The sequence below is a fragment of the Sorex araneus genome, chromosome 5, assembly GCF_027595985.1.
Source record: "Sorex araneus isolate mSorAra2 chromosome 5, mSorAra2.pri, whole genome shotgun sequence".
NCBI lineage: Eukaryota > Metazoa > Chordata > Mammalia > Eulipotyphla > Soricidae > Sorex > Sorex araneus.
Genome location: NC_073306.1, coordinates 5779436 through 5798692, shown reverse-complemented (window position 1 = coordinate 5798692; position 19257 = coordinate 5779436). Strand labels below are relative to the sequence as shown.

General features: G+C 57.0%; 1 protein-coding gene across 2 annotated transcripts in view; it reads left to right on the top strand.

The window, feature by feature from the left end:
* The first annotated feature begins 16767 nt into the window (after nucleotides 1–16767).
* The window catches only part of DHRS3 (dehydrogenase/reductase 3), a 35681-nt gene continuing 33191 nt past the window's right edge, over nucleotides 16768–19257 (top strand). Inside the window, exons 1-2 of one of the 2 annotated variants that reach the window (XM_055140479.1) lie at nucleotides 16768–16922; nucleotides 18408–18557. Coding sequence is in view for 1 of the 2 variants with exons in the window: in XM_055140478.1 (XP_054996453.1) it covers nucleotides 18363–18557 (195 nt within the window). In the remaining variant the exon portion in view is untranslated. Of the gene's footprint in view, nucleotides 16923–17493; nucleotides 18558–19257 lie in introns of those variants that run through there. The other variant, XM_055140478.1, reaches the window with a different exon arrangement.

The window sequence follows — 19257 nt, the reverse complement described above, 5'->3', positions numbered from 1 at the left end:
AAGAAAGAAAGAAAGAAAGAAAGAAAGAAAGAACTGTGATTTATAGTTAAAAAATAATAATAATAATAATCCCTGAGCCTGCCAGGAGTGAACCCTGAGCACAAGCCAGGCAGATTGCCAGAGTACTGCTGGTTGTCTCACGCACACGCACACACACACACACACACACACACTTACAAATAAAACTAGAAATCTCTCTGCTTTCTGCTTTTCTGGGCCACCTAGAAAGGCTGCTGAGGGCTCTTATTTTCCATCCTGGGGCGTCCAGGCAGCTTTCGATCCAAACAGCTGCGGTGGTGGGTCTGGGGCAGTCTGTCCGCCCACAAAGCAGAGGATGGACAGACGGGGATCACGGCCCCTGGCTGGCTCCTATCTCTTCTCCAAGTCTGTATCAGTCGGAGCCTTCCCAGCTGGTCCACGGTGGCAGAGGTAGGAAGTTGCAGCAGCCCAGAAATATATTTGTTTTTCAATTATATTTGCCAACGCGTCAAAAATCAGATGGCCGGACACGTAATGTGATTCAGAGACGACCGCTGGACTAGAGCTGTTACCAACTGGATTCCACAGGACATCAAAAGACCCTGTGGCCGCCCACCAACGAGATGGTCAGACTTCTTTGTCAAAACCCTGAAGGAACGACTTGAGGCTCTTCCTGTTCCTGGAGCGAGCAGATACCATTGGGCTACACTAGCACGCGACAGGGACAAATGGAGATGTTACTGGCACCACTCAAACAAATCGAAGATCAAGGGGATGACAAGTGACATAATTATATTAACCCTTATTCCTGATACAGGAGAAGTGACGGTGGGTCTCTGTGTTGGTACATCATTCCCAGGTTTTCAATATTTTCAAGGATGAAAATATTGAGTAATAAATATGTTCAGACTCAAAAAATAGAAAAGTTTATTGGAAAGATGAAGAGAAAGGAAAAGGAACTCCCCATGTCGGGTGGAACTTAGTCTAGAACTAAGTTAACTATAGCTCAGTGTTTTGGTTTTTTGGGGGGGTGGGGGTGAGGGGGAATAGGAAAACTGGGTCTTTGTGTTACAGAAAATGCAGAGAAGTTAAAGATAAGTGTGTGTGTGTGTGTGTGTGTGGTGTGTGTGTGTGTGTGTGTGTGCGTGTCTTTTGCCTGGTCTTTTGACTTAGGTATTACCCACTATCTTAGCTCCCAGTGAGCCTGAACTTTGGGTTAGAATTTTATGGGTCTTGGGGAATTGCTAATTCCCCGTTTATCAGTAAGAGCCCAGGAATTCTCAGGAAATGTAGGATGGGCCAGTCAAAAATAGGACTCTGAGCAGCTGGCAAGGGGAAACAGGCTTCCTCTTTCATGGTCCGTCCTCTAATCTCACGGAGTGGATGTACTAGAATGCTACTATCCCCCTTTCACAGACGGGAAGCCGGGACACAAGGCCCAGGGCGGCCTGCTGCGGAGTGTTCCAGCTTAGCACGGAGGGCAGTGGACTGGCCAGCGGGGAATATAGGCACTGCAGATGGGGAGAACGGCGTTACCCCTAGGACGGAGACAGGGTTCTGCGGGGGGCCCCGTCTCCCACACAGAGGGATGAAATACAGGATTGGTTGCAGAGAGCGTGGCATGATCCACCGAATTGGCGCAGGAGATGGCGGGTGACCGGCCAGCGAGGCTACCCGGCACCGACCTCTCTCCCCACCTCCGACGTTTGTTCGCAATCTCCCTCCAGGGCGCTCAGGAGCGCTCTTCCTTGCCACCAGTGCGGGAGAGGTGCAGGGAGCAGTTTGGGTTCCCCGCCCTATCTGGAGCACTTGAGCAATCCGCTTGCCGTGAGTAGCGGCTGTCAGCGACCCACAACGGAGGCAGAGGAGCTGAAAGGAGATCAGCAGGAAGAAGTCAAGGAGAGCCCGGTGGGGGCCCACGCGGGGTCCAGGCCCCAATTCCGAGCATCCTCAAAAACAACCGCCAGGGAGCTCAGCGGTGACAATTCAGCCTGACCATGTGCCTATAGGGAGGAGCTGAGACGTCACTAAAAGAACCCACAAGGCACTGAGCAAACGGGCCAGCAAACGCAATGCTCTGAATGGGCAACGGATGGTCGGCAGCAACTAGTCCAGCACAGAGAAAGGCCTGCAAGAGTTTAGTTTGTTGGTTTTTTTCTTTTTGGGTCACCATTGTCACACATGGGTGCACTCCCCCCGCGCCCCCCCGGGGCCTCATCCTTCCCATGTGTCCGTCCACCGTGCATCTGGGACATTCTGGCTCCTGAGCGCCACTGCAGGGGGTTGAAGGCCACGCCCCGCAATGCACATGCGCTGATGTGTGCAGAGGTCACGCTACTCCCAGCTCCCCCTCCTCCAGGCAGCTGAAGCTATAGCAGGCTGCTCCTAAGCGCTCTGAGACACACCCGAGAGCCAGATGGGATATCATTGGCTTGTCCTTTCTCCCCTGCCACAAAGAGTTTAGGCATACCTGGTAATAATCTCTAAACAATTCTAGAACTACATTGGTATGTCCTGCTCCCCTTGCCACTAGGAGCTTAGGTATATCAGTCACACCCATCAAAGTGCTCCCGAGTCACTCCCACTCCTTTGTTTATCCGTAATCACTTCTATGCTCCCTTCCCCCACCAGTTAATTAGCTCGTCCCCTAATATTGTGTTTCTCTTGAAACTTCCTTTCTGGGGGGGTCCGCCCTGCTCGGGGCGTGCCTCAGGGTCTGCATCTGGCTGGTGCCTTCATGTCGCTGGGCCACGTCAGGGCTGGTGATGACTTGGAACCGGCTTTAAATCTCATCTCGGTTTTGTTACGCCCCCAAAAGACTCATACCCAGGGCCCCTCCCGTCTACCTGCCCGCTACAGAAGGCAGTGTTCAAACTTCTCCTCAAATAGAGAAACCTCAAGAAAAGATGAGGGATTCGACAACTTCCCAGCGCCTGCGTGGAAAGAACCGCCTTATTGGCAGCTGCGTCCTCTGGGTGGAGGAACTTGGAGTCACTTTCTTTTCTGCCCGTAAAATTTTCCAGTTTTCTTCAGTAATATGATTTATGAATGATTTGCCATTTATGTCATTTAAACATTCCTCAAGAGGTAGAGGCAGAAACAATGGCCACGCTAAGAGATTTGTAAGCCCAAAGTGTCCCGTTGCCTGAAAATCAAACACTGGGTCAGACAGCAGGTGGAAAGGCCCCCCACCCCTGTCTTTAGGGGGATCTGTTTTGTTTTGTTTTTTCAGTTTTTCATTGAGCCACCGTGAGATACAGTTACAAAGCTTTCGTGTTTGAGATTCAGCCATGCAATGATCGATCACCCATCCCTCCACCAGCGCAAACTTTCCGCCAATGTCCCCATTATCCTCCCCCACTTCCATCCCAGTCCTCACCCTGCTTCTGTGGCAGACATTTGCTCAGACACTCTCTCTCTACCTTTGGGCATTATATTTTGCTCAAAAGTTCCCACCCCCATTCACTCCTGCCTTCCAGGGGCAGACGCTAGATGATTTATTTTCCATTGCTCACTTTGCATATCAGGAAAGGTCGTTTCTGAGATTCTAAATTATAAGTAGTTAGTTCCAGAGACATCTCTGTAGGGAGCTATTCCAATGCGGTTTGGAGAATTAGTCCTGACACCCACATACCGAAGCCTTGCTTATAGAAGCTCGTGGTCGCCAGATTCCACCTGGAGGAGGGGAGATCCATTATGTCATGAGTCCATTCACTCAACAGGAACTTCTGAAGCACCTACGGTGTCCCAGACACATCTTACAGGAGCCGATTGGAATTCTACCAGATTTGCCTCTAACTAAGTACAGTAAGGAGGTACCACTGAGACCTCCAGAGCACTCACCAGCTGTTACCAGATGTTTGATTTAAATAAGTTAACTCCCTCTCTGGGCCTCAGTTTTCTTATCTGTAAAATGGGGAACTAATAATGCCAGCTGAAACCAGCTGTATTTTTCCATGTAAAGACACGTGAAACAGAGGCATTCGGTGTGCAAATCTGGTAGAATCTTGTTTTGTTTGATTTCTTCGGGGGGCTGAGGGTGGAGTCGTAAGTGGCAGTGCTCAGGGATTACTTCTGGCTCTATACTCAGGAATCACTCCTGGCAGTGCTCGGGGCACCATATGGGATGCTGGGATCGAATCAGGGTCGGCTGAGTGCAAGGCCAGTGCCCTACCCAGGTAAAGTCTGTTACTTACTTATTTGGGTCACACCCAGCGATGCTCAAGGGTTACTCCTGGCTCTGCACTCAGAAACCACTCCTGGTAGCACTCGGGGGACCCTATGGGATGCTGGGGATCAAACCCAGGTGCACTGCACGCAAGGCAAACGCCCTCCCCGCTGTGCTATTGCTCTGGCCTCAGGCAGAATCTTTCAGAAGTCAAACACTCTTGATTCCATTCCTGAGTACATAGGTAACCAAAGGACTCCCTGCTATCACTCAGAAAGATGTAAAAGAATGTCCTTCAGAGCCAGAGGAAATAGTAGTGGGCAAGACAGTTGCTCTGCACACAGCCGGCCGGTTTGATCCCCGCACCACATACGGTCCCCTGAGCCCTGCAAGTGGTCTCTGAACAGTCAGGAGGATAGCTGGGTGTGCCCCCCAAACAAAACAGCACCAGAAGGTTCCTAAGGGCAATATTTGCAATGGGCCAAAGCTGCCAACTAAATCCCCCATAATCTTGCTAGGACACAGTTGATCCCTTGGTCTACCCATACCATGGAAAACGGTAACAACAACGGGGATGAAACTCAGGGCAGACACTATAGCTGCCCTCTGAGCTGGAGGGACGGTGCCCTGGGCCGAGCACAGGCTTTGCCGGTGGGAAGTCCAGGTTCAGTCCCCAGCACCTCACAGGCCCGGGGCACTGCCCTGGGAGCAGCCCCTGACCACTGCCTGGCGTGGCCTGAAAACCAAGGAAAGAAGCAGAGTCCACACAGTATGTTTCCACTCACAGGGCAGGCCACAGGCCAGACGAGTCTACAGCATTAGGCACCAGGGCAGAGACTGGGGGCTGAGGGGTGGGGGTGGGGAGACACAAGTGGTGCCCCCTGAGGCCGGGACACCCTCTACCTTTACAACTAGGCAAGAGTAGCACACGTGTGCTCCCTTTGCCACATTTCACCAAACAGAGCACGCTGTTCTCTGAGTGTATCTCGGGTGTATCTCAGAGCAATTAGGAGCAGCCTGCTATGGTTTCAGCTGCCTGGAGGAGGGGGAGCTGGGAGTAGCGTGACCTCTGCACACATCAGCGCATGCGCATTGCGGGGCGTGGCCTTCAACCCCCTGCAGTGGCGCTCAGGAGCCAGAATGTCCCAGATGCACGGTGGACGGACACATGGGAAGGATGAGGCCCCGGGGGGAGTGGACCCATGTGTGACAATGCTGGGTGTGTGTGTGTTGGCGGTGGGGGGTCTTCCCAGACAGAGAACCTTGAACCTTGGCTCCTCGGTGTGTGTGGTGGGGGCGGGGGGAGCACAGATTTGGTCCTGGGGTGGACCAAGATCTCAGAAGATGGGGGACTCCGCGGTGGCCGGCGGGGACCCTGCAGACATGGTGACTCCTCAAAGGAGCACGTCAGGTGGCAGGATGCTCCCTGGCGGGCGGGGTCTGGACGTTCACGGTAGGAGACACCCGGAAACGCTGGAGGAGCTGGTGAGAGGGAGGCTAAAGGGGAGTGTGGGGGGGCGCTCTGACATCCCCCAAGGAGCAGAGACAGACTCGCCTCATTTCCAAGCTCTCTCGGTCCCGTCTCTTGGCTCCAGTGGAAGGAGAAGCAGTGAACGGAGTCCAGGTGGCGGCAGCTCGGGACCAAATCGATCGCGCAGGAAGCGGGCAGAAGGGACAAGGGGCAGTGCTCAGCCCCTCACACGCCAGGCAGAGGGGAGGACAAGGACCCTCTGATGGCCACACGGGAGAAACGCTCCCCCTCCAAGGGCCCGCCTCCTCCCGTCTCTCTAGACCGTCCACTCCAATCCTGCCGTTCTCCCACGTTCGACGGAGGTCTCGGCTCGGAACAACGTTCTCTCCTTGCGAAGAAACCGGTGCCACTGGGACGGAAGACAGTCGCCTTCCGGACCTCCTGGGCACACCGGCAGCTGGAGGGGGCGTCCCGCCTGGAGGAGGCACAGAGCATCTTGCGATTTGTGACAACAGAAGCAGGAAGGAACCTAGACGCCCGCGTTTACCCACTAATGAGACGGCTGAATAAACGTGCTCAGCCACCACTGAGCACCTTTCACCGAGTGTCTGCCCTGGACCGAGCTTCGTCCTGGGTGGGCGGGCACAACAGGCTCAGGAGAGACCTGACCTCAGTCGCCGCGCAGGGCACTTGCCGATTCTGCCCTGTGGAGTCCCACAGAGGGGAGCGAGGGCTTGAAGACCCACCCCAGGAATATCACGCTGGCTGACGCCCACTCTATGCCAGGCTGTAGGAACACGACTTCGTTCCTTCGCCATGGTAGCCCAGAGGACACGTTTTCACTCCCTACCTGTAACCCTGCAGAAACTGGGGTGCAAAGAGGGTGAGCCCTAGACAGCAGCTTGGGAAAGACCCACACTGGCTCACTGATTCGGAGTCCACACTCTACTCAACCTCTTCCTTCCACTTTGGGGGACCCATGCCTTGCCCAGTGTCACATAGGGGAACACACAGACAAGAGAAATGACCTTGCGAGACTGCAGCATATTGACTCGAAGGTTTAGGTCAGCTTTTTTCTGGCTGAGTAATATTCCACTTAATGAAAACCAATTTTTTTTTTCTTTTCAACTGGTGGACTTCAGGGTTGTTGTTACTCCGGCTATTGAGAATAATACTTCTATGCACATTCATGTAAGAGTTTTGTGGGAACCTGTGTATTCACTTCTGGGGTAAATTTCTAGGAGTGTAATTTCTGGGTCACATGGAAACTCCATGTTTGACCTCATGAGGTTTCTGTGGATTTAAGTTTTAATCTTGCTGTAGTTTCAGTAACGTGGTTACAATCGCATCAATAGTGGGGGCTGTTTAATTTTGTTTGGGGCCACACAGTGTTCAGGCATTACTCCTGGTGGGCTTGGGGGACCATGCCTACTTGAGCACAGGTCTGCTGTGTGCAAGGCAAACACCCTGCCTGCTGACCTGTGTCTCCAGCGCCCTAATGATTTTGGTTTTGATGTACAAAGTTACTGGAACTTCACTGCCACCACAGTACCCCAGGCCCTCCGCCATCATCCTTACGTCACTTCTCGTCCACCTCATCCTCCTCCCCTCACTGCTTAATAATTTCAGTTCTGTAACCAAAGGTGGACCGCAGCAATAGCACAGCGGTTTGCCTTGCATGCAGCCGACCCAGGTTCGATTCCTCCACTGCTCTCAGAGAGCCCAGCAAACTACTGAGAGTATCTTGCCTGCAAGGCAGAGCCTGGCAAGCTACCCATGGCATATTCGATATGCCAAAAACAGTAACAAGTCTCACAATGGAGATGTTACTGGTGCCCGCTCGAGCAAAGCAGTGAACAAGGGGACAACAGTATTACAGCGCAGTGCTAACCAAAGGTAAGAATTTGCCATTTGGGGATGGAGTGATAGCACAGCAGGGAGGGCGTCTGCCTTGCACGCGGCCGACCCGGGTCTGATTCCCAGCATCCCATAGGGTCCCCTGAGCACCGCCAGGAGAAATTCCTGAGTGCGGAGCCAGGAGTAACCTCTGTGCATCACCAGATGTGACCCAAAAAGCAAAAAAAAAAAGAATTTGCCATTTGTCAGGGACCAAACCCAGGTCGGCTACCTGCAAGACAAGCGCCCTCCCCATTATACCATGGCTGCAAGCATTTCCCAGGCATTTAAGGGCTCATAACCTGCCCAGGAACCGACACCCTCATTCTGTTCCACCTCTGTCACCCTCGTCACCCAAGGCATCCTCAGAATTATTTAATACTGTCTGTTCCCTTGTTGTGTTTCTCCAAATTTCACAGGTATGTATCCAGCACTCATTACTTTCCCTCTGATTTACTTTGCTAACATCGTGCCTTCCAGTTCCATATAGATTGCAGAGACCCACACTATTTATCTTTCCTTGGAATATTATAGCTGTATAATATTTCCTTGGGCACAGATAGCACTTTTATTTTTTGTATTGGGGCCATCCTTGGTGGTGCTCAGGGCTTACTCCTGGATTTATGCTCCAGGATCGCTTCTGGTGAGGTTCTGGGGACCATATGGAGCGCCAAGGATTGAACCTGGGTCGACCACATACGAGGCAAGTGTCCTACCCGCTGTGCTCTCTCTCCAGCCCTCCACACCCTCTTTGTCCACTCATCTGCTATTGCACATTTGAGTGGTTTCCACGCTCTCGCTATTGTACTTAGCACCACCTTAAACATAGGTATGCACATCTTTTCAAATTATTGCTTTTGTGTGTTGGGGGCATAGCCCAAGAAGTGGATTCCTAGGTCATATGAAAGGTCTGTTCTGTTTTTATTCACGAGGATTTTTTTCTTTTTGGGTCACACCCGGTGATGCACAGGGGTTACTCCTGGCTCTGCACTCAGGAATCACCCCTGGCGGTGCTCGGGGGACCCTATGGGATGCTGGGAATCCAACCCGGGTTGGCTGCGTGCAAAGCAAATGCCCTCCCCGCTGTGCTATCGCTCCAGCCCTGGATATCTCTTGTGGAGTGGGCACACCCAGTGGTGCTCAGGGCTGACTCCTGGCTCTGAGCTCAGAGATCACTCCTGGCGGGGCTCAGGGAACCATATGTGGAGCTGGGGATCGAACCCAGGTCAGGCGCCTGCAAGACCAGCACCCTGCCCACTGCAGGCATAGCCAAGGCACTCCAGGGCTCATGAGGACAGCACCTCCCCAGGGACCAACTCCAGGTGGACTAGCCGCTATTGACCCTCATTCTGTCCCACCTGGGTCACCCTCATCACCCAAAGCATCCCCAGGGATGGCTTGGTCCCTCCGGAGACAGAGGTTGGGGGTGTGGGGGTGGGGTGGGGGGAGGATTTGTCTCTGCATTTACAAACTTGTGGTTTCCTCTGGGCCCCCAAACTGTAGGGCCAACCTCAGCCCCTTCCGGTTCCACAGATGTTCAGTGTTCGAGCAAGATAAAGAGCCAATGTGATCAGAACAAAGTGTTTTTATAAACTCATGAAAAGAGTGCTTATTAGAGACGGCTTAGGCAGGAGGCGGCCAGGCCGGGGGGCGCGCCCGAGCACTCGGGGGCTCCTGGCAGCCTCTGATCATTAGCAGATTTGTTCTGGGGAGGCTCAGTGTCAGGTCTGCTTTCGGGGGCTTTGTGGGATTTATTCTCCTACAAAGCAAGGTATTATAGGATGGATTAGGCAGCTCCAAGAGGCAAAGGGTCTGGCTCTCCCTGGCTTATTTTTTTGAGCAGATTTTTTTTTTTTTTTTTACCCAAGAGGCCCCGGTGGAGACTTTGCGGGCTCAGCCCAGAACGCCGGTCTCCTGCCAACTCTAAAACACACGTGAGGTACAAAAGGACCGTTGAGTGGCTTTCTGCTCAGATAAGCTCCTTAGGAGGCGTTGTGGGGACAGGAGGCCCCCGGAGCTGGAATTCACAGGCCCGCCGTCAATCCACAGGCACGTATCCCGGCTGCTTCGTCTCTCCTTTGCGTGTGTGTGCACGCAGGCAGGTGTGTGCGTGCTCTTGTGGCGGGAGAGGCAGGAGGACCAGGGCTCAGGGCAGGGGAGGGAGAAGCAGGGAGAATGAACGGGCTTTGAAGTCAAGGGGGGCTGAGGGTGGGAATGGGGACAGCTCGGGGGGCTGGAACACTTGTCTCGCGTGTGAAAGTCTCAATCCTTGGGGCCGGAGCGATAGCACAGCAGGGAGGGCGTTTGCCTTGCACGAGGCCGACCCGGGTTCGATCCCCGGCATCCCATATGGTCCCCCAAACACCGCCGGGAATAATTCCTGAGTGCAGAGCCAGGAGTAACCCCTGAGCATTGCTGGGTGTGACCCAAAAAGCAAAAAAAAAAAAAAAAGAAAGTCTCAATCCTTGGGTGGGGGGGATACTGTCCCCCAAGGACCGAGCGGAAATACCCCCTGAGCACCTCAGCTGCAGCCCCCCCAACCTGAAAAAACAAAACTGACACGAAACGGAGCTCAGCTGGCACCCGTCACCGCCACTGTTCTGGGAACTGTGGGCTTCGAACCCAGGACCACTTAGCCGTCGTCAGTTTGAAGCACAGTGAACGCCCACCGCGGGCCAACCGGGAAACCCCAGCACGACTTGAGGCGTTTTCTTCTGGCGTCAGCAATACAAACGCGGTTTCTTTCACAGGAAGCTCCCCCCACCCACCCACCCAAAAAAAAGTACCGAATTTCCCCCAAAGTGCCAAATTCCCTTTAACACTGCTTTGAACATTACTACTCTATCGGGAGGGGGGTCCTTTGTTCTTCTTCATAACCGAGCACCCCAACCTCAGCTCAACAGGCAGGTGATGGGGCCATGGAGTCTCAGCGTCCAGGAGGGGGGATTTTTTTCTCGGGTTCCCCGTCTCCCGCACAAGGGGGAGCTGGCGCCTGTGGGGTGAACCCTAGACAGCAGGGCAGCTGGGGGACAGGCCAGAGTGGGGGCTGCTTTCTTGGGGTCCCCCATCCTCTTCGTTCCCAGCCTCACCCGGGCGCTTGGCCACCAATCTGCAGCCAGGGGACAGGGTGACCTTGACCCGGGAAGTCAGCGGTCACACAGGCCACCAGCGACCCTGCAGAGGATAAAGGCCTCTCCTGGGCAGCCCGTCAGCACCTCCGTTGGTCACCTCTGTCACACAGTGCTCACCACTGTCTGTCTCCTGACACCCTCCGAGACAGGGACATGGTGTTTTGTTTTGTTTTTAATTGAATCACCGTGAGATACAGTTACAAGGCTTTCATGTTTGAGTTTCAGTCATACAATGATCGAACACCCATCCCTCCACCAGTCACATCTTCCACTACCAATGTTCCCAGTATCCCTCCCCCACGCTATCCCAAACCTCCCCCGGCCTCTATGGCAGACAATTTCCCTCATACTCTCTCTCTACTTTTGGGCATTATGGTTTGCAATTGGGAGAGCCTGGCAAGCTCTCCGTGGTGTATTCATATGCCAAAACCAGTAACAATGATGGGTCTCATTCCCCTGACCCTGAAAGAGCCTCTAATTTGGCACCATTGGAAAGGACGAGTAAAGAGAGGCTGCTAAAATCTCATGGCTAGGACGAACGGAGACATTACTGAGACTGCTCGAGAAAAATCGATGATCAACGGGATGATGATGATGATGATGATGATGATGATGATGATGATGATGATGGTGGTGGTGGTGGTGGTGGTTTGCAATACAGATACTGAGATACTGAGAGGTTATCATGTTTGGTCCTTTATCTACTTTCAGCACAAATCTCTCATCCCAAACTATTCCTTCAACCATCAATGACTTAGTGATCCCTTCTCTATTCCAGCTGCCTTCTCCCCCAGTTCATGAGGCAGGCTTCCAACTGTGAAGCAGTCTTCCTGGCCCTGTCTCTACTGTCCTTGGGTGTCAGTCTCATATTATGTTATCTTATACACATGTATACAGTCCTTCTATGTCTGTCCCTCTCTTTCTGACTCATTTCACTTAGCACGATACTCTCCATGACCCTCCACTTATAAGCAAATTTCATGACTTCATCTTTCCTAACAGCTGCATAGTATTCCATTGTGTAGATGTACCAAAGTTTCTTTAAGCAGTCGTCTGTTCTTGGGTGGACGTGGGGCTCTTGATTTAAATTTCACATTTTTGTTGTCTTTTCGGTCACGGGCTTACCACGGTGTTCACATTTATGAGTTTGTTGCTGCTTCTGGGTCACACCTGACAGTGCTCAGGGGTCACTCTTGGCTCTGTACTCAGGAATTCTCCTTCCTGAGGGCTGGGGGGACCTTTCGGGGTGCCGGAAACCTGACTGTTGCTTGCAAGACAAACGCTCCTTCAGCTGTACCATCACTCTGGTCCAATGTCCATAACTTTGATACACATGACTGCCCTTGGGTACCATGGAAGGGTGCCCGCCACCACTGTCCTGTGTCCTGGGACAGCTCGTCCTGCCCGCTGAGACAGCTGGGCTGGGACTGCACCAACACTCATTTCTACTGGGCAGGAGGGACCGACACCCCAAACCCGCAACCAACACGGCCCCACAAAGCTCCAGCGGAACTCAGTGCAAGTGTGATTGTGTGTGAGGGCGTGGCTGAAGTGATATATGGGGGGAATGGCCGGTGTGTGCATATGAGTGTACACAGGTGTGTGTGCATGTGAATGTATGTCAGTGTATGCGTGTGGAAGGGCGTGTATGAACGTGAGTTTATATAAGTGTGTATATTGTGTGTGAATATGTGTGACTGTATATGTGGGAGTATGTGTGAATGTATACAATGTGTGTGTGAATGTGTGTGACTGTATTGTGGGAGCATGTGTACATGAATGCGAGTACACAGATGTGTGTGTGAACGTGAGTGTATGCGTGTGGAAAGGAGCGTGTGCCTGAATGTTTGTGAATGTGAATGTATTCACGTGTGAGGGAGCTTGTGCATGTGTGTGAATGTGTGAGAGAGCATATGAACGTGCAAGTGCACATGTGCATGAGTGTGTGAGTGACGGGTGCGAATGTGAGCCCATGAATGTGTATGAGTGTGTGACCATGCAAATATGAATGACATGTGAGTGTATGTGTGTGCATGTGAATGCGGGTGAATATGTATTTGTGTGTGTGTGTGTGTGTGTGTGTGTGTGTGTGTGTACAAAAGGCAAAGGGTGGTCCACATTAAGCTCCGGGCCTAGAGGGGTGTCCAGTCCTTCTGAGAGCCTGCGGTGGGGTCCCCGCAAGGCCCTCTGAGTCTGCTCCTGCCTCTCCTCCCTCAGCCGCAGACCCTTCAGGGAAGACTCCTCGGCCCCTCCCAAATACCTGGGTGCCCCTGGGCACGCCTCCCCTGAGGCAGGGACCCTGAGGTCCAGCCTCACTACCCTTCCTTCTGCTCCTTGTTCCTGTCTCCCCCCGTCACTCCAGCCCCCCATCAAGCCTGGACCTTCCCCTTCCCGTCCGGGTTACCCCAGACCCGAGGCTCACCCCCGTGCCACCCTGCCGGAAACAGCGGCCCTCCCAAGACCCCTCTTTGGGCTTTCCCTCCCCTCTCCCTCCCCAACCGCCCCCTCCTGGCACCACGGGAATGCCCCCCAGGAGTCCCCGTCTCTGGCGCCCAGAACTGAGCTGTGCAGTGACCGGCTGGCAGGGGCAGGAAACGACACGCACCAGCCACGCGCCACCTCTGCTCCCCGGGCAGTGCCAGCGCCCAGGAGACATCCCTGTAAAGGGCACGCTCACCCCTAGGGACGGAGCCCCTGCTCACCCCTGCACGCCCACCCCAACAGAGCCAGCCCAGCCCTTCCCGGGAGAGTCTGGTGCCCAAGGCCTCGGGGAGGGAGGCACACACCGCATGCAGGGGGAGAAGGGAGACCCCGGGGCCAGGCCAGGCAGCAGGGCCCGAGGGCAGCTGGGCCAGCACCTGCGAGAAGAGACACAGGGAAAACCTACAAGGCGATGGGAGAAGGTTCCAGAGAAGGAGACCTGGGGAACAAAGGGTTGAGCCACTGAACGTGAGCCCCTGAGTGCCAGCCACTGTGAGCCCCCGAGTGCCAGCCACCCTGAGCCCCTGTGTGCCAGCCACCCTGAGCCCCTGGGTGCCAGCCACCGCGAGCCCCCGGGTGTCAGCCACCGTGAGCCCCTGTGTGCCAGCCACCGTGAGCCCAAGTGCCAGCCACCGTGAGCCCGAGTGCCAGCCACCGTGAGCCCCTGAGTGCCAGCCACCGTGAGCCCCTGCGTGCCAGCCACCGTGAGCCCGAGTGCCAGCCACCGTGAGCCCGAGTGCCAGCCACCGTGAGCCCCTGGGTGCCAGCCACCGTGAGCCCCTGGGTGCCAGCCACTGTGAGCCCCCGGGTGCCAGCCACTGTGAGCCCCCGAGTGCCAGCCACCGTGAGCCTGAGTGCCAGCCTCTGATGTGAGCCCTGAGCACAAGCCTCTGCGTGTACGCTCTGAAAGGCAACGCTGACCGCAGGCCAGGAGCGCACGCCACACCCATGAGTGAGAGCTGTACCCTGAGTCATCCCGCGTGCCAAGGCGGCGGCGGAGGTTTGGGCAGTGCTGGGAGAGACAACAGAGGCTTCGTGTAAGGGGGCCAGGAGAGGCGATTTTGGAAGGTTCCGGAACACTGGCCCCTCATGATGACCTCCTGGCCTGCACATGCAGAACCTTGCCCGGAAGGTGCATTCCGGGAAGCCCAGGTCAGGCCCGGGAGGTCGTCTTGGCGTTGGTCTGGGCTGTTTGGGGCCTGTCCCAGCCCTGCTCCCGACTCAGGAGTCTGCATCTGACAAGTTCCCCAGCTGGGACTCTGGAAATCGGGGCTTCTCGGTCGGGCTACGGGGGTCCAGGACACTCCGGGGGGACCGAGGGGCTAGAGGCCTGGCAGAGGGGGCGCAGGAAGCAAAGAAGGCTGAAGGGTCAAGAGACACTGGCCGGAGGGGGGGGGGCAGCCGCAGTGGGTGAGGAGAGCCCGAAGCAGGGGCCCGGGTCCCAACGCCAACGTCACAGGCCCGGGGCGGCCCACTCAGCTCCCATGTGGCCCAGGCAGTGCTGTCCCGGGGGTCACCCGGGGGCCCCCCTTCAGGCCACACTGGGCTCTCTTCGGCTCCGCACACCTCCCGCTCCGGCCGCCCCAGCCCCCGGCGCGAGCTGAGTCATGGAAAAAGTGATCTCCGGGCTGCAGCTCACCTCCCGCCCGGCAGCCCACAAAAGCCTCTTTCAGGGCTGGGAGTGCGGGGTGGGCTGCGGGCCCCTCCACAGGCTGGAGTGTGAAATTTCAGACTTGGTCCCAGAGTTCAACAGCCCGGCCCCAGCCCCAAAGGGGACTGAGGGGAGGGACCCGAGCGCAGAGGACACAGGGGGACGGGCGTGGGGTTGCCCAGTGGTCACGGCTGCTGGTGTTGCACTGCGCACACTCCGGCCCAATGTGGGGGGGCAGGGGGGTCTGGAGGAGGTGATGAGGGCATCGGAGGAGGTGATGGGCACTGGGGATGAGGGGACACTGGGGGAGGTGATAGGCACCCGAGAAGGTGACAGCCCATCCTGCTGAGGCTGAACCAAGTCTGCGGCTGCCCGGGTGTCCCGGCCCAGAAGAAACAGGCGCTTGCTTGGCTCACCAGGGTCTCCCGCCAGGCTCCTGTTCATTGGCTCCGCCCCAAACCCCACAGCCTGTGATGCAGGTGAGGGGGGAGCACCCCTGCGGCTCTTAGTGGGACCCAGGACCCCTCTCCCCTCCCCTGCGCCTCTCAAAGGAGACAGTATTGGGTCTGGGGTCATTGGGTTCTGCCTCCGTCCTGAACAGGCTCAGTGCGAGGGGGTCCTGGCCGGCCTAGCAGCTGGTCAGGGGGCGGGCCTGAGACCCTCGGGGTCGGAACACCGTGTCTGAGTGGCTCCACGACTCGGTGCTTCTGTTCCCTCCTCCAGAGAGCGGCAGGCGTGTGGGGAGGAGGCGCGGGAACAGGCTGGGGTGTCACCCTCACCCAGCTGGCAGGAGACAGGGAGCTGGGGTGAGGGGGTAGCAGCAACACGGGGGCGCAGTGTCGGGGCCCGGCCACTAGGTGGCGTCAAGGATCGCAGATGAACAGGCCACCTGGGTGCTGGGGTGCAGACACCAGCCCCGGCGGGCCGGCTGGGGGCTTCTTCGCTTCTATCGACCACGACGGTGGCAGCAGGTTTCACCCAGAAGTCCTGCCTTTCGGCGTGTCCCGGCGCCAGCAGAAGGCCAGGCCTGTCCTTGGCGGCACTGGGAGTGTTGCAGAAACCAGAGGGCGACCCCCCGCCCCCCCCCCCCCCCGTCCCAGTCCCTGCCGGGGTGGGACATCTGGGTGACCACTAGGGCCGGTCTTGGGTCCCTCCTCGCTGCACCTCCAGGCAAGGCGACAGAGCCCCCCAAATACTCTCCCCAAGCAGGGGAGGGTCTAGCCCCACCGCACCCCCCAAAACCTTCTTCCCCTTTTGCTCCCCGGTGAGGGGATGTCTCCACTGACCAGGTGGCGAGATCCCCAGAGGGTCTTGGCAGCCCAGGAGCAATGACGGGTGCCCGGCTCTGCAGCTCAGCCTCTCACGGAAGGACCCGCCCCCCCCAACACCCCCCCACCCCAACCTGGGCACAGCATGAATGGCAGGTGGGAGTGCCCCCTCCCGCCTCCACTCCAAGCGAGTCTGGGGAGCCCTGGGCCCGGGATTCTCTGCGGGCTCTTCCCCCCCAACCCCCCCTACACACAGGGACCGTCGGGGCAGCGGGAGACAAGTCCCATCAGCACTTTTACCCGGGGCTGCTGGGAGTGACTCACCTCTGGGTCCCAGGCAGCCGGCAACCTTCGCAGCCCCGTCCCTCCCACCAGCTGGGGACAGAGGCTCCCGAAGGGGAGGGCAGGAGGGGGCCCCCAAAGCTCCAAAGAGCCCCAAGAGCGTCGGGCTGCCTCGCACAGGGGGCCACTGCTTCGGGGACGTTTTGTTTACCAGCTTTTGTTATTAAGGAAATTGCTGTCAGTCAAGGTAATTCTAGCCCAGATGAGCAATAAATATGCTCCCAGCTAATCTTCTGGGGATTTTATTAGCACCTTGGGGCAGAGCTTCCTTTACCCAGCCCACCTCCCCCGCGCGACCCCCCCCCCATCAAAAAGCAAAACTGAGCTCCCTAGTATCCCGACACACACACACACACACACACACACACACACACACACACGCACACACGCACACACACGCACGCACACACACACGCACACACACACACGCACACACGCACACACACACGCACGCACACAGAGCAGCGTCAGGGACTAGGGTCAGTCTCAGAAAATCGCTCTCCTACAAGTGAAGGCAGAAGACGTCTGGGCAAAGGTCGGGAGCGGCCTCCCGATCCTACCTGGAGGCGGGGAAGACCAAATGACCTGAAATAAACCCGGGGCGACCTAGCTGGATGGAGGGAGGCGGGCGCGAGCTCCCCGGGGCCGGTCCCGCACGCCGCGCGGCGGTCCCCAGCGCCGGGGGCCCGCGTCCCGGGCCGCGAGGAATGTCTCGTGGGAGGCAGCCGGTTCGCAGGAGTCGTTGCCAGCTCGCTGGAGTCAGGGCCGCGGGCCTCCGGGGCACGGCCGGCAAGTCCCGGCTTGCAGAGACCGGAGCCAGCCCCGGGAGAGCGCGAGTCGGAGCGAGCCCGGGTGCGCGCCCGCGCGCGCGCGCCCCGGCCCGGCGCAGGGGGAGGGGAGGCCGCGGCAGCCACTCACAGCAGCCCGAGCGCAGCCTGCGAACAACTTTAACTGTCAATCAGACTTAATGGGGTATTAAAAAAAAAAAAGTGGGGGGTGTTGGGGGGGGGGGGAGGTGGGCGGCCCTCTCGCTCCGCGCCGCGGCTGCCCCGCGAGCACGGGAATAAGGCGGCGCAAACCCCGGCGTCCGAGCCGCGCGCGCTCCGCGCCCCGGCCGGGTCCAAGTTGGACAGGACGGAAAGGCGGCAATAAACGCTCGCGGGGGACGCAGAGGCCGCCGGAGCGAGCGGCAAGTCCCAGCCCCTGGCGGCGGAGAGGGCGGGAGGGAGCCGGAGCGAGCGAGCGCGCGCCAAGAGCGAGCCATGCACGTAAAGAAACTGACACCCGGGCCCCCCACTTCTCCTGCACGTTGCTGGCAATCAGATCGCGTTTAAGCAATTTCCTGAGCCCAAGAATAGCAATGAGTCGGGAGACTTTCGCGGGCTGAAATTGGGAGCTCCAAGCACTTTTCCCCCCACTTTTCCCCCCCCTTCCCTGGAGAAGGGGGAGGGGGGGCGCTACAATTTGAAAACTGCCTTTTTTTTTTTTTTTTTTTTTATCTTGCACTTTGAAACCACAGGGCTGTAGCCGGGTGCGCGCGTGTGGTTGGTGCCTCTTTTTTTTTTTTTTCCTTCCCTGCCTAAACTCCTCTGTCAGCCTGTAAACATTACCTGAGGATTCCCCAGCCGAAACGGCTGCTGGGGCAAGAAACTTCTTGTTAGAACTTTCCACCTCCGGCTTCCCCTCCACCCCTCTTACTGTCCCAACCTTCTGAGACGCCTTTTTCTCCACCGGAGGAGGATTTTATCTTCTTTTCTTCTTATTATTTTTTTAATTCGCACCCGGTGCTTTGCATTTGAGAAGAGCTGGTTTCAAGAGGGGCCAACTGGGACGCTTCTCTCCTTCCTTATTTGTCTTATTTATTCTTTTTTTTTTTTTTTTTTGGTGGTGGTTTTTTTTTTTTTTTTTTTTTTGAACTCCTGTGCGTTCGGTCCGGGGAGTTTCGCTCCCCCTGCCCAGCTCCGCGGCGCGGAGGATGGTGTGGAAATGGCTCGGCGCGTTGGTGGTGTTCCCTCTGCAGATAATCTACCTGGTGGCGAAAGCAGCCGTGGGACTGGTGCTGCCCGCCAAGCTGCGGGACCTGTCCAGGGAGAACGTCCTCATCACCGGCGGCGGCAGGGGCATCGGGCGCCAGCTCGCCCGGGAGTTCGCAGAACGCGGCGCCAGGAAGGTACGTGGGGCCGGCGGCCGGGGGCGGGGGGCACCCTGCGACGCCCGCGGGGTGGGGTGCGGGGAGTGGACGCCGGGCCGCGGGCGCCCACCTGCTGCCCGCGCGGGGACTCCCGGCGCCGCCGCCACCCGCGAACGCTGAGCTAGTCAGTTTCACCTTGTAAATTTCCCGGGCACCCGCGCGTCCTTTTTGGCAGGTCTGGAGCTGATCCGCTGCTTGGGGATAAGTGTCCGGCCGGGCTGTCCACCCCCACCCCGAAACTTAGGAGACCCACCCATTCCCCACATTCCTTGCGCCCCCCTGGAAGGTGTTGTATGCATGTGTGTGCGTGTGTTGTGTGTGTGTGTGTGTTGTGGTGTGTGTGTGCGCGCGCGCCTCCCCCCCTTCCATGCCCGCCACCCGGGTGAATGCTGGGTGTGCGCGCTGCTGGGGAGTGTTGGAAGCCGCCTTTGCCTGCTCGCTGGCGCTTGGTGTTTTCCTTGGCAACCCAGCCCCGACCTGGGCGGCTGCGGCTCCCCGAGGCTGGTTGGCGAGGGGACCCCGGGCTGGAGTTGGGAAAGGGGGAGTGGTCTTTGGAGGATCCCGCCGCGCTTGACAGGCACTCGGAGCCCCAGGTGTTTGGAAATCCTGGAAGAGCAGGACTGGGGGTGGGGGGTCGCCAGCAGCCAATCAAGAGCCCTAGCTCTTACCTCCAACCCGG